The sequence below is a fragment of the Gadus chalcogrammus genome, chromosome 17 (genome assembly GCF_026213295.1).
Source record: "Gadus chalcogrammus isolate NIFS_2021 chromosome 17, NIFS_Gcha_1.0, whole genome shotgun sequence".
NCBI lineage: Eukaryota > Metazoa > Chordata > Actinopteri > Gadiformes > Gadidae > Gadus > Gadus chalcogrammus.
Window position 1 is genome coordinate 17,188,743 of NC_079428.1, and position 11,868 is coordinate 17,200,610.

The 11,868-nt window shown below is 44.4% G+C and overlaps 1 protein-coding gene and 1 long non-coding RNA gene across 4 annotated transcripts; one reads left to right on the forward strand and one right to left on the reverse strand.

The window, feature by feature from the left end:
* Window positions 1-4,040: 4,040 nt before the first annotated feature.
* LOC130369667 (transcription factor Adf-1-like) lies at window positions 4,041-6,181 on the forward strand. 3 transcript variants are annotated; one of them, XR_008892856.1, is made up of 3 exons: window positions 4,041-4,581; window positions 4,769-5,334; window positions 5,777-6,181. XR_008892856.1 is itself a non-coding variant. In XM_056575179.1 (3 exons), exons 1-3 carry the CDS (start codon window positions 4,446-4,448, stop codon window positions 5,216-5,218), a joined length of 435 nt encoding a protein of 144 aa, XP_056431154.1. In that variant the 5' UTR covers window positions 4,041-4,445; the 3' UTR covers window positions 5,219-5,392. The 3 variants fall into 3 exon arrangements, 1 of the variants encoding a protein (XP_056431154.1); XR_008892855.1 differs by having other exon boundaries at window positions 5,203-5,334; XM_056575179.1 differs by lacking the exon at window positions 5,777-6,181 and having other exon boundaries at window positions 4,769-5,051; window positions 5,203-5,392.
* Window positions 6,182-6,318: 137 nt separating this feature from the next.
* Window positions 6,319-10,562, reverse strand: LOC130369676 (uncharacterized). The gene is made up of 4 exons (XR_008892867.1): window positions 8,312-10,562; window positions 7,413-7,845; window positions 7,126-7,239; window positions 6,319-6,884 (listed from the first exon to the last, which is right to left on the reverse strand). It is a non-coding gene; the product is annotated as an uncharacterized LOC130369676 (long non-coding RNA).
* Window positions 10,563-11,868: the final 1,306 nt, after the last annotated feature.

Genomic DNA, 11,868 nt, shown 5'->3' on the forward strand with positions numbered 1-11,868 from the left:
TTCAAAGATGCTAATTTTTCTGCAATAATCCAAAATCAAATGGAAAAACCCGTTGGCTTTTTGTCAAGGGAACCCAGGGCGACGCTCACTTCCGGGTAGGCCAACATACGTCATCCCTCCACCACTATACTGTAATAACGCATGTTGAAGTTGAATGATAATGAATTAATTTATTCTTTATTCTGCCTTAGTATTTATATATTTGGCAGCGAAATGCAGTGTGTGTGTGTGTGTGTGTGTGTGTGTGTGTGTGTGTGTGTGTGTGTGTGTAAAACACGCTATTTTATTTTGAAATGCGACGTAATCCAGTGTTCACGAAAACGTACACTGTCAACGTATGCTTTTGGCGACTGGGTTGGCTCTCAGTGTGTTTCTAACAAGATGATATCATTAAAAGTTACATAAAGTAACGGTTTAATAACACAAAAGCAGGAAACACGTGAGCTGCATTTCCCATTCAGATAATAAAGATTAATAAAGATCATACACATTCACTGACTGAGGATTATTCAAGGGAAAAGTAGGCCTACATTTCTCGCTAGAAATGTCATTAGAAACACGTTAAATGGTGAATCTGTCCTAAAATATTGCATCTCCCATTCAGTTAATGCTGGGTTTTGCGTATCATATGCACGCGAAATGGACGTATCCGCCCTCCACAGTAGTTAATGCTGGGTTTTGCGTATCGTATGCACACGAAATGGTCATTTGGCGTATGTACTGCACGCATTTCGAAAGTGTCAAACCGTGCGATCTGTGCGCATATTGGTGAGACTGGAAAAGCTGTCATATTCTTAGTTATCACAGACAATTTTTAACAATAAATGTTCTGTACGGAGCTCCTTAAGGGACAATAGGGAGAAAGCTCCCGGACAGAACCTTAGATGGAAGTCGTGCTTAGTGACAAATCACGACAAATACTTCCAATTGATATGCATGAGTTTGAAAATTGTGCTTTTTGACACGAACATTTAGAAAATACGTGTACCTGATCACGTTTCAATAGATTAAATAACGTGACAGTGTCACCTATTTTCGTGAGCCCGGGATGCCTGTACGCCGGCCATTATCGCCCGATGAAATATTCTTCGTCATATCTATCAAACCAAACATCCTTCACATTCGCCGAACGACGATTATGAAAGTAAAATGCACATTTCTCGCTAAAAATGTTTACATAAACACTTTTAATGGTTTAACTATGCTAAAATATCATATTTTCCACCCAGGATTGAAAAGTATGTCCGCCATATTCACAGAAGAATATCCTAAAAACTATCCAATAACTATCCACGTAGTGAGGCACCCCCCATTCCGTATGCAGAAGACGCCAAAGGGTACCTTTACCGTCACCGACCGACTAAAAAGGGTACCGTTCCCATCAGTCACCGACGCTAAAGGGCCTTTGCCAACAGTCGGTATTTGACGTTCTCGGAGTGAGACTGTGTTGGTCAAAACCACAAATGCAACAAAAGGTCAATGCTTTGTATTATGGAATATGGATACTCCAATTTTGGCAGCAGATAGTGTGGTACACCCTCTATTGTCTTTTGTGCTCATTCTCACGAAAATAATCGATTGAACTGTGTCCCAGAGCACGATTGTCTGACTTATTTTGAGCTACACAGAACACAAACCATAGCCTTTTAATTGGGATATTTTATTCGACTACAGAAGGGGTGTGCGCTGGTACAGGGCACCCTCTTATGCATTTGTCAAAACAACATATGCATCAAAGGGAAAATATAGTAGGAGAGCCGGGTCGATTGAAACACGGGACGATTGAAACACAGCGATTTACTCGAAAATCACGCAAGGCTTTCACGTCAAAATTCGTCACTACGTTCAGCAAGCAAGACTGACCAACCCCGGGAAATTTCGTGTAATGACGTCACGCCGTTCAGATGTTATCCCGTAAACCTGTTTTCGAGAGCTGTAAGTAAAATCCTTCCTGCGGTCGTTTTTTTTGCAATAAATAGTTGTATTTTTTGTTTCATGCCATAATAATATGACTATACAACAGAAAAATTAGTACTTAAACCTGTGATTAAGTGTGCAATGTCACAGTTTTGAAGTTTAGAGGTAAAAAAGGTTGAGGGGAAAAACGATCTGTCTAGTTACTGGACCAGATAAAATGAGACGGAGCGGTAATAAAGTCTGTCGGCACGAGGACCTTGGATTTATTAAGTAAAGTGGCAACGGTTATACAGAGTCATAAAGCGTGAGAAATCGAATATGTCTAAGTCCCTAATCAGCGCTGATTATGTCTCCTGTGTGATAAATTAATGTGTCTCTCCCGTTCTTGAGGATGACTGGTGCATTGTCTGAGTGTCTACCATTTGCCTGGATGTGGGAAATGGGGCCTTCGGCTCCGGCCTTGACCTGACTATATTATCATGTTTGTGTTATGTGTTCGTTGAGTTAGAGCAAGAGTTGACTATATTGTAATGTGTCTGCCATGTGATGTGCTCATCAGGCTAGGGTAGGAGTTAGCTATATTTGTAATGTACATGTGATGTACTCAGCAGGTTATTTTTCCCAACAAGGTTTAAGTGTCAGTAGTCGCTGTCGGGACGATTGAAACACCTGTTTCAAACGTCCCGCACATCACCATGCGTAATTACGCGGACATTGCACGATCATTACCTGTATAAATCACAGAATTAATCAATGTTTTGCAATGAATAACACTGCTTTGAATTAATAACATATTTTGAATGAACAAAACGTGTTTATCACATGCATCAACAGATTATTACTGAGGGAAAAATGCTGCGCGTGAGAAGGAGAACCACCTCCCGTGGGCTGGTTCCTGCATGGGTGTATGCCAGGGCCTGCAGCAAGGTCAATTCTGGGAGCTCAGTGAGGCAGGCAGCGTTGGCAAACAACATAAATCATGTGACGTTGTCAAGCTACCTCAAGCGGAGGGCAGAAGAGGGCAGTGAAGCGGCTAGGTCCCCTGGCTATAACCCGCACAATAGGGTTTTTAACGCAGCGCAGGAGGGAAAGGTCAGGGACTACCTGAAGAGGGCAGCAGCCATTTATTTTGGGCTCACCCCTAATGAGGTCAGTGTTGTGAAAAGGGCTACATAAGTTTTAGGACAGGCACACATGTATGCTATGCACATGCTTTAATTAATAAATATGAACAAATAACATAAACACAATTTGCCTTTGAGCTGGCAGTGCACTTCAGCTGCCCATTCCCTGCATCCTGGTTGAGGAAGAGCATGGCGGGGAAGGACTGGTTCACCTCCTTCATGGAGCGCAGTGGCAGCCTCTCCCTTCGGCGTCCAGAGGCCACTAGCCAACAACGGTTGTCAAATTTCAACCAAAGAAATGTCAACTTGTTCCACCAAAATTTAAAGACGGTGCTGGACCGGCACCAGTTCCAGGCCAAGGATATTTGGAACATTGATGAAACCGGTATTTAATATGAACTATATTAACATAAAACACAACTATATACACATAACTATGTATATACAACTATGCTCACACAACTATTTGCAGGGGTCACCACTGTCCAGGTGCCAGACCGTGTCGTCGCCCAGATGGGGCAGAAGCAGGTCGGGTCAGTGACCTCAGCGGAGAGGGGGACCCTGGTCACAGTTGCCCTGGCAGGCAATGCTCAGGGCGACCTTGTTCCGCAATTCTTCATCTTCCCCCGTAAGCGGTTCAAAGAGCACTTCCAGAGGGGTGGACCCGTTGGCTGTGTTGGCAGCGGCAACCCAACTGGATGGATGAAGGAGCCAGACTTCCTCCTGTACCTGGCCCACTTCCCCAGTCACACCCGTGTTTCCAAGGAGTCGAAGCTGCTCCTCCTGCTGGACAATCACCCGTACCACCTGTCAATTGCAGCAATTGATTACTGCAGAGCCAATGGCTTAAGGTGCGGCCACACCAGACGCGTATCTCGCGTACTTGGCGTATAAAATCGCCATTTTTTCCATAGGGAACCATTGGTTTACCATTGGCACGCGTATAAGCAACATTTTACGCGCGTATGTGGCGCGTATATTTACGCGCTATACCGCGTACATTTCAAGAGTTCAAAAAATTGAACTTTTTACGCTCAATACGCATGATACGCATGACGATTAGCCGCGTTGCCCAATCAGCGTTGAGCTTGACCCGACGTCACTGGCAGAGAGTAGTGAGCTTGGACAGAAGCATACGGCCGACATCTTTCTTTATTCTGTGTGGAAATAGTAACATAGTTACGCCATTAAATGCTTTTATGGAAACATTTCTAGCGAGAAATGTGCATTTTACTTTCATAATGTTCGCTCGGTGAATGTGAAGGATGTTTGGTTTGATAGTTATGACGAAGAGGGAACGCTCCGTTCACTTGCATGGACAGAGTCTCTGGTTACTAAGCAACCTCAACGTCTTGGCGGACTATTTCTCTGCTGATCAACACTACAGACACTACACGAACAGAAATGGAGGTGGATCAAAATATCATCGCCGCCGTGTGCGGCCGTCCTGTCCTGTATGACACCACGATGGTGTCGTACAGGGACAGGAACAAAACAGAGAGGGCGTGGGTCGACGTGGCAGAGGATATTGGCGTTCCTGGTAAGATCAGTGAATAATATGTGTGTGTATTTTGCTTGGCTTCAGCTATCGGTTGTGTTCTACTATGAAAAAAGTTAGCGCCGGTTAGCGGTAGCACCAGTTAGCAGTAATATTAAGTGATACTACTACAACAGACTGTCCCGCTTGTCAGGTTACACAACTTAATATGTATATATGTTCTTGTCAGTGGACGTATGTCGCAGGAGGTGGAAGTCACTCAGGGACAGGTACATGAGACACAAAAAGAATAAAAAGGAGGGAAAAAAGAGCGGGTCAGCGGCAGGGAGAGTGGACACGTGGAAATTTGCTAGGGTCCTGTCCTTCCTCGACCCCTTTGTCACCCCGAGGGAGAGCAGCAGCAATTTACCTCTGGGGGCAGAGGAGGTTGAGGGGGACGGGGCTCCAGAGACTCCACTGTCAGGGGCAGGAGAAGATGAGGAGCTTGAGCAGGCAGCAGCATCGCACAACAGGTTTGTTGACAAGTGAAGACACGTACAGCTTCTGTATTATGGCCACAGGAACGATTTACAGTGCGGCACGATTCTGTCTATCTTTAATGTGCAATATAGATATATATCATCCAAGCAAAAAAAAAACAAGTCTTCTTTCTCAATAACATAGACCAGCCCAGCAGTGAGTCTGATATAGAGGACGCTGATGCTGCTCCTGCTCCTGCTCCTGCTCCTGTCCCTGCCGCTGGCCCTTCCTGTGTACCTGTCCCTGAGGCTGCCCCTGCCCCAAGACCACAGGGCGGTATGTACAGGACAAAGATGTATAGCATTAATTTCAGGGGTTCAACTATGTTTATGGCTAACCGTTTAAGCTTTAACTGATAAGAAGATGGTTTATGGATTACTACTAGTGCCGTCAAGCAATTTCAAAAAAGATCAAATTAATTACAGGCTCTGTGATTAATTCATCTAAATTAATCACATACCTATATGACACTTTTATGCCCGTTTATAAACAGCTGTATAGCCTACCGTTAGTTTCTCTCCCTTCTCTCTCTCTCGTAACTTCTTGATCCTCCCCTGATTAATTAATCGAAATGAACGCGTTAATTTGACAGCCCTAATTACTACTATAAGTTAAAGTTACAAAACTTCAAACCAAACACGCATGCATGTTCAACAGGCTTTTCACTTGTGAAGTATTGCACTAACTTAAAAATGATGGTGTTTTACATTCCATACAGCGACAAAGAGGAAGAGAGCAGCCAGGGTACCGGAGGGGAATACTGTCCAGACAGCCATCCTCCAGGCCCTGCAGAGGCATAATTCTGTGCCTACCCCTACCCCGCTTTCTGGGAATGAGCACTTTGCCATGGGCCTAGTTCCTTCCCTGGATAGATTGCCACCTGAAGTACTGGAGTACGTTAAATTCCAAATCCGTAAAGTCATATTTGACCATTCTAATTTCACCGTTCAATTGGAACCTATTTAAGCTTATTAGCTAGTGGTGGTGACAATCTCTCCAGGGAAAGAACTAGGCTGATGTCACTGTTAACTGTTCATTTGTTATTGTTCTGTTCTGTTTATATTATATTGTTCTATGTTATTTTTATTATTTTTATTTTTATAATTATTTTTTAAATAAAATATTTCTCACAACTCTTCTCTCAATATATGATTTTAAGTTCTAGCATGCATGGACACAAATATAAATTTTTAATAACACTACTTAATTGAACAATTTGAATAACAATTTAATAATAATGAAGGAATCCCTTTTGTTTTGTGTGGGTGGCTCTTAAAAGAGCCGTTTTGGGGTTGTTGTGCACTGCACTATACGATGGTGTCATGCCACGAGAGCGGGGGAAAGTTTTGGGCGGGCTCATCTAGGCGAGTGACGTAGGCGCGTATGGCGCGTATGCGACCATTTTTGACACAAAATGGTCATGCAACATTTTACGCGCGTATCTCGCGTAAAAAGTACGCGAGATACGCGTCTGGTGTGGCCGCACCTTTAGTGCTGCTGTCATTCCCTCCCCACTGCACCCGCAGGTTGCAGCCAATGGACATTAGTGTCTTCGGCCCCCTAAAGGGGTACGTAAACAGTGCGGCGGACAGGTGGATGAGGAGCCACCCAGGGATCAACATCTCAATTTATGATGTGCCCTCCATCGTTGCTGAAGCCTTACCAGAGGCTGCAACAGTGAACAACATCACCTCCGGGTTCTCAAGTCCAGGGATCTGGCCTTTTAACCCCTCTGCGTTTGAGGAAAAGGACTTCGCCAGAGCCTATTCAACAGACCGTCCTCCTCCCCAATTCGGATGACGAGGTCAGGGCTTCTCCAGGTGCCACTAACAGTTCATCAGAAGCAACAGAGGATTAAACACAGTTCATAATAGATAAGTTAATAGTCCCATAAGTCCAAGTTTATAAAAAAAGTCCATAGGGTAGTGGACGGCAGAGAAGCTGCTAGACCACCAGGCCACAACTCTCACATCAGGGTATTTAACAAGGATCAGGAGGGTGAGTTTATAAACATTTATTTAAAAGTGTGTATTTTTTAAATGTGTCCTTTGGCAGGCATGGATGTACCTGAACGAGCTGCCGGGCCTGACGAAGCTGCCGGGCCAGACGAAGCTGTCCGGCCTGAGGGAGATGCCGTTGAATTCAGCCCGGACATCGTCCGGCCTTACCCTAAGGCCGGACCTAGAAAGATCACAAAGAGAAGAGGGAGAAAGAGGCAAGTGGAGTTACTCATGCATCTCATATCTTGTCTGGACTTCCTTTGTCTACAGTCATGTAGACCTACCACATTTAAAGTAATTCAATTATCATTAAAACGTCCAATTTAATGTTTTCAGGACAACTGCTATACTTACGGACACCCCGGTGAGGGCTGCTTTAGAGGCGGAAAAGCAGGGAACTGTGAAGCAGCGTCGTCCCGCCAAGCAGCCTCCCTCCTCTCGGGCTCCCAAGAAGAGGCTCTTCTCGCCCGCTCCTGAAGCCGCCCCCCTTGCTGGAGTCACACCTGGTGCCACCTCAGCTGCTCCTCCCACCATCACCTGGCCCGCTGATGGAGGCAGCCCCACCTTAGGCCTAGTGTATCCTGTTCCGGAGGCAGCAGAGTTCACCACTATTGCTGCCTCCACTTCTCCAATTTATTTAGGCCTATCCAGCGAGGACGTCAGCTGCCTCGTGTGCTGCGAGCTCTTCAGCGCCTCCATGCCTGGGGAAGAGTGGGTCCAGTGTGTCTTTTGCTACAAGTGGTCGCATGAGGCTTGCACCGACGGGAGTGCACACTACCTGTGTCACCTGTGTGACAAAGAATAAAAATATTTAGCCTACTATACTGTCCATGTGTCTTCACTAGTTTGCAGTGGAAATACTGTAAATGTAGGCCTACAGCACAATTCACTTAACATTATAGACTGATTAACTAACTGAGGCCTGGGTTAGGCTATGAGTGGGAGCTTGGCTATTGAATATTTTGCAGGGTAGGCCTACTTTTCGTCCATCATTGTAACGCATCCAAAATAACAATGGCTACATTAAATGATGACAATAATATTTTAATTTAGTGGACATGCACACTTAAGAACTGCTGGGTATAAGCTATAGGCTAGCCTTTACACCCTTGCTCTTGGTCACGACACATGGCCATTACCATCCATCAGCTAGAGTGTCAAACTTCTGCCTATTATGATTTCAACATAATGTTCATGTAAATGTGCAGACTATTACACAATATTTATCAGATAAAATAAGTTTAGCCACTTACCTGTCCACAGAGACTTCGGATGCTTCTGTGCGCCGGGCTGTGCGTGTCGAAAATAAATTAACCCTGTGCGGCGCTTGGATACATTTCAGATGTAACAGGTCTCGTGATATCCTGTTGACCTGGTAGTTTTCGTTTAAAATAAATAAAAGGATGTTCAACTGTGTATCCTTAAACATGACTTAGGAAAGGGAAATAAGTAAATTTAATGCAAATGTAGTCGGGCAATAGATTATTTTTAAAATATGCTGTTTCATTCGTCCCGCATGTGTGTTTCAAACGTCCCGACTAGGCGGGGCGTTTGAAACAAATGTCAACTTACGTTCAAAGTTAAAAAAAACAGCTCAATCATCCAACATATGTATTAAATTTCACTTGTAATTAAGAGAACACACCTGTGAGTTGTTGATCACATGTTAAAATTATTTGTATACGTAACATCATCTTTGAAAAAGACGTTTAACTGAAAAGTGTTTCAATCGACCCGGCTCTCCCCTATTAGGGATACTCTGATTTCCCCCGTTTTTTTCAGCAGATCTCAAAAACATATATTTATTTAGTTATTTATTATATACAGACCACCAGACCTCCTCGAATCGACGAAAATGGTTAATAATTAATAAGTTACTTTAGTAGTCAACATGACTCTTTTTTTTTTTTTAATCGCTGTCCGGTGGCTGATTACGTCACTCTGAGAGATGCGCACGGACATGTGGTAGTGACACAGCCTATAACCTATTCGCGAAAGCAAAACATCAAGCTCATTGATTTAACGAGGCAGGGTTATTTTAAATAATCCATTAAGTTATCATGTGGCAGAGGTCATTCCTCTTACTGACTGTTTATTGAATATTCCTGGTCTTTGGAATCATTGCTTCCTATTTATGTCTAGTGTAGCCCCCCCACCTATATGGATATGGAGAATTATTCCCACGCCCCAGTGTTGGTGGTGTCATATCCATGAAAGAGGGCATTCAAATATGTAACGGATAATGCATAGAATAAGATATTAATTAATTAATTAAATTAATGGTGGTTATTTTTGTTTGTTAATCTCAAAATAATTCCTTTTCATTGTGTTAGAGGACTTTTGGTGTCAATGGCCCCAAAACCGATTTAAATATCCAAAAAAGAACTATTTTGTTGCTTGTCCATTTACAGACCCTTCGACTTCGGTTAGGCCTACGGTGTTAAATGTTAAACTGATATTATGTCATAAAATGTAGGCTAGCCTATGTCTTATTTTTTTATTATGCACACAAACTCCAAATAGTTTTGCCAACCAATGCTCATTGCTGTTTTATTGAAGCTGGTCAGATACACAAACAACACAACAAATGCAGAAATAGATATAGTCATTAATTAATTTTCGGGAGATTCTGCTGATGACGCGCCGCCACAATGTGTGGCGGCGCGTCATAGCTTCCTCACACAGTCTACACGTGCGTTCACATCGCTGGGAATTATGGGAAAAACCTTTTCGCGACGTCGGAAAGTTCACGTGAACGCCACCTCATGACGCTGTTATGATTCTACTTCCGTTCGGCAACTGGGGCCAAATTTAGTTAACAGAGTTGCCCAGTTGGTGACGTATGGTGACTCATTGTATACTAGTGATGCGCATGACCATGTCGGACCTCAACGCAAAAGTTTTGAACGGTGAGAAAGTTTGACTCAATATAAGAGAATCAACCATCATATCACATATTTTTTGCCATGTCTACACTTTACTATTGATTGATGTTGTAACCGTCTGTTGCCATCGACTTTGCTCAGTTTTAAAAGTTGTGTACTGGTAAACCAGCTGTAGATAAGGGCAAGTGTAGCCCTCCATACAGTGGCAATACTGTATGTGCTTCTCATAAATAAAAGCAAAAGGATAGTAGGTTCATAGGCTACAAGGAAATAAAGGCATTTACTTCTGGCTGTTTTTATCTGATAAATAAACCCTGGTGTGATTCCATTTAGGCACTGTCCGACTGAGAAGCACCTGACTGCGCAGTTTGTATGGATGATCCTCATCCCATTTAGTGAATGATGAACATGTGCTTTAAGGTAAATCCTGTAATTTATTGGGAGCCAATGCAGGGATTTTAAGCTATTGAGGTAATGGGAAGGCTTCAATCTGTAGGCTTGGTTGTTTAGTACAATGGCTGCTACAACATCTCTGTCATTTACATATAGTTTAAATCTCTTTCAGTATACATGGATGAAAAACTGCAGCTTTTCTGGGACCCAAGCCTTCATCATCCCATCACCCAAACATTATATCAAAGACCAGGGGAAACTGACCTCTACACTGCTAAGGATTGCTGCTAATTAAGAGCGATTTTGGTGCGTCGTTTACAATTTGGCACAGCCCATCCAAGCACCAGTACCACTCCCAGCACCAGTGCCACAGCCAGCACCAGAACCAGTGCCACAGCCCACCCCAGCACAAGTGCCACAGCCAGCACCAGAACCAGCGCCACAGCCCACCCCAGCACAAGTGCCAAAGCCCACCCCAGCACAAGTGCCACAGCCAGCACCAGAACCAGCGCCACAGCCCACCCCAGCACAAGTGCCACAGCCCACCCCAGCACAAGTGCCACAGCCAGCACCAGAACCAGTGCCACAGCCCACCCCAGCACAAGTGCCACAGCCAGCACCAGAACCAGCGCCACAGCCCACCCCAGCACAAGTGCCAAAGCCCACCCCAGCACAAGTGCCACAGCCAGCACCAGAACCAGCGCCACAGCCCACCCCAGCACAAGTGCCACAGCCCACCCCAGCACAAGTGCCACAGCCAGCACCAGAACCAGTGCCACAGCCCACCCCAGCACAAGTGCCACAGCCAGCACCAGAACCAGTGCCACAGCCCACCCGAGCACAAGTGCCACAGCCAGCACCAGCACACGCTTCCCGTCCTCACCTTTCAGTGCTCCTGTCTCGTATGCCTTTAAGGAACTACCACAAGGTGAGTGAACAAACAAGTCCAACACTTCATAATATTTTCATAACAGAACTATAGTATATGTTTTACAGTGAAATGAAAGGTCTCCAATTCTATTAAGCGAAATATAATTCAGAGACATTTGCGTGCGTTTCAAGTAGGCTACTTGAACTCCAATTCATTGGCATGGCATTTCTGTTGTAGTGGCGATAAATACATTTTATAATGTAGGTTAACCTGATAAGCATGTCGCAGGAGGGTTATTCCAAATGATACATCAGACAGATGTGTCACCTATAAATGAATGGTGTGAATTGATTTTGGTATGGGAATGAAGCGACCTCAGAACTTGATTTTGTTACTGTTAATAGTTGTGTTTTTTTCCCCCAGACCTCTCCAGCACCTCCATCAAGCCCCATCAGGTCTTCACAACCGACCAAACCCTCTATTTGATTGACCTGATGCGTGGCCATCTCACCGATGGCCAAGCTGAGCTCCCCCAAACTCTGGCTGAGCTTACGGACAGAGTCAAGCAAACAAGGGGGCAACGGAAGGCCTTCTGGCACGACATTTCCCAGAAACTTTCTGAGCATTTCTCCCTTACTTTTGACCACGAAAAGGTGTCTCG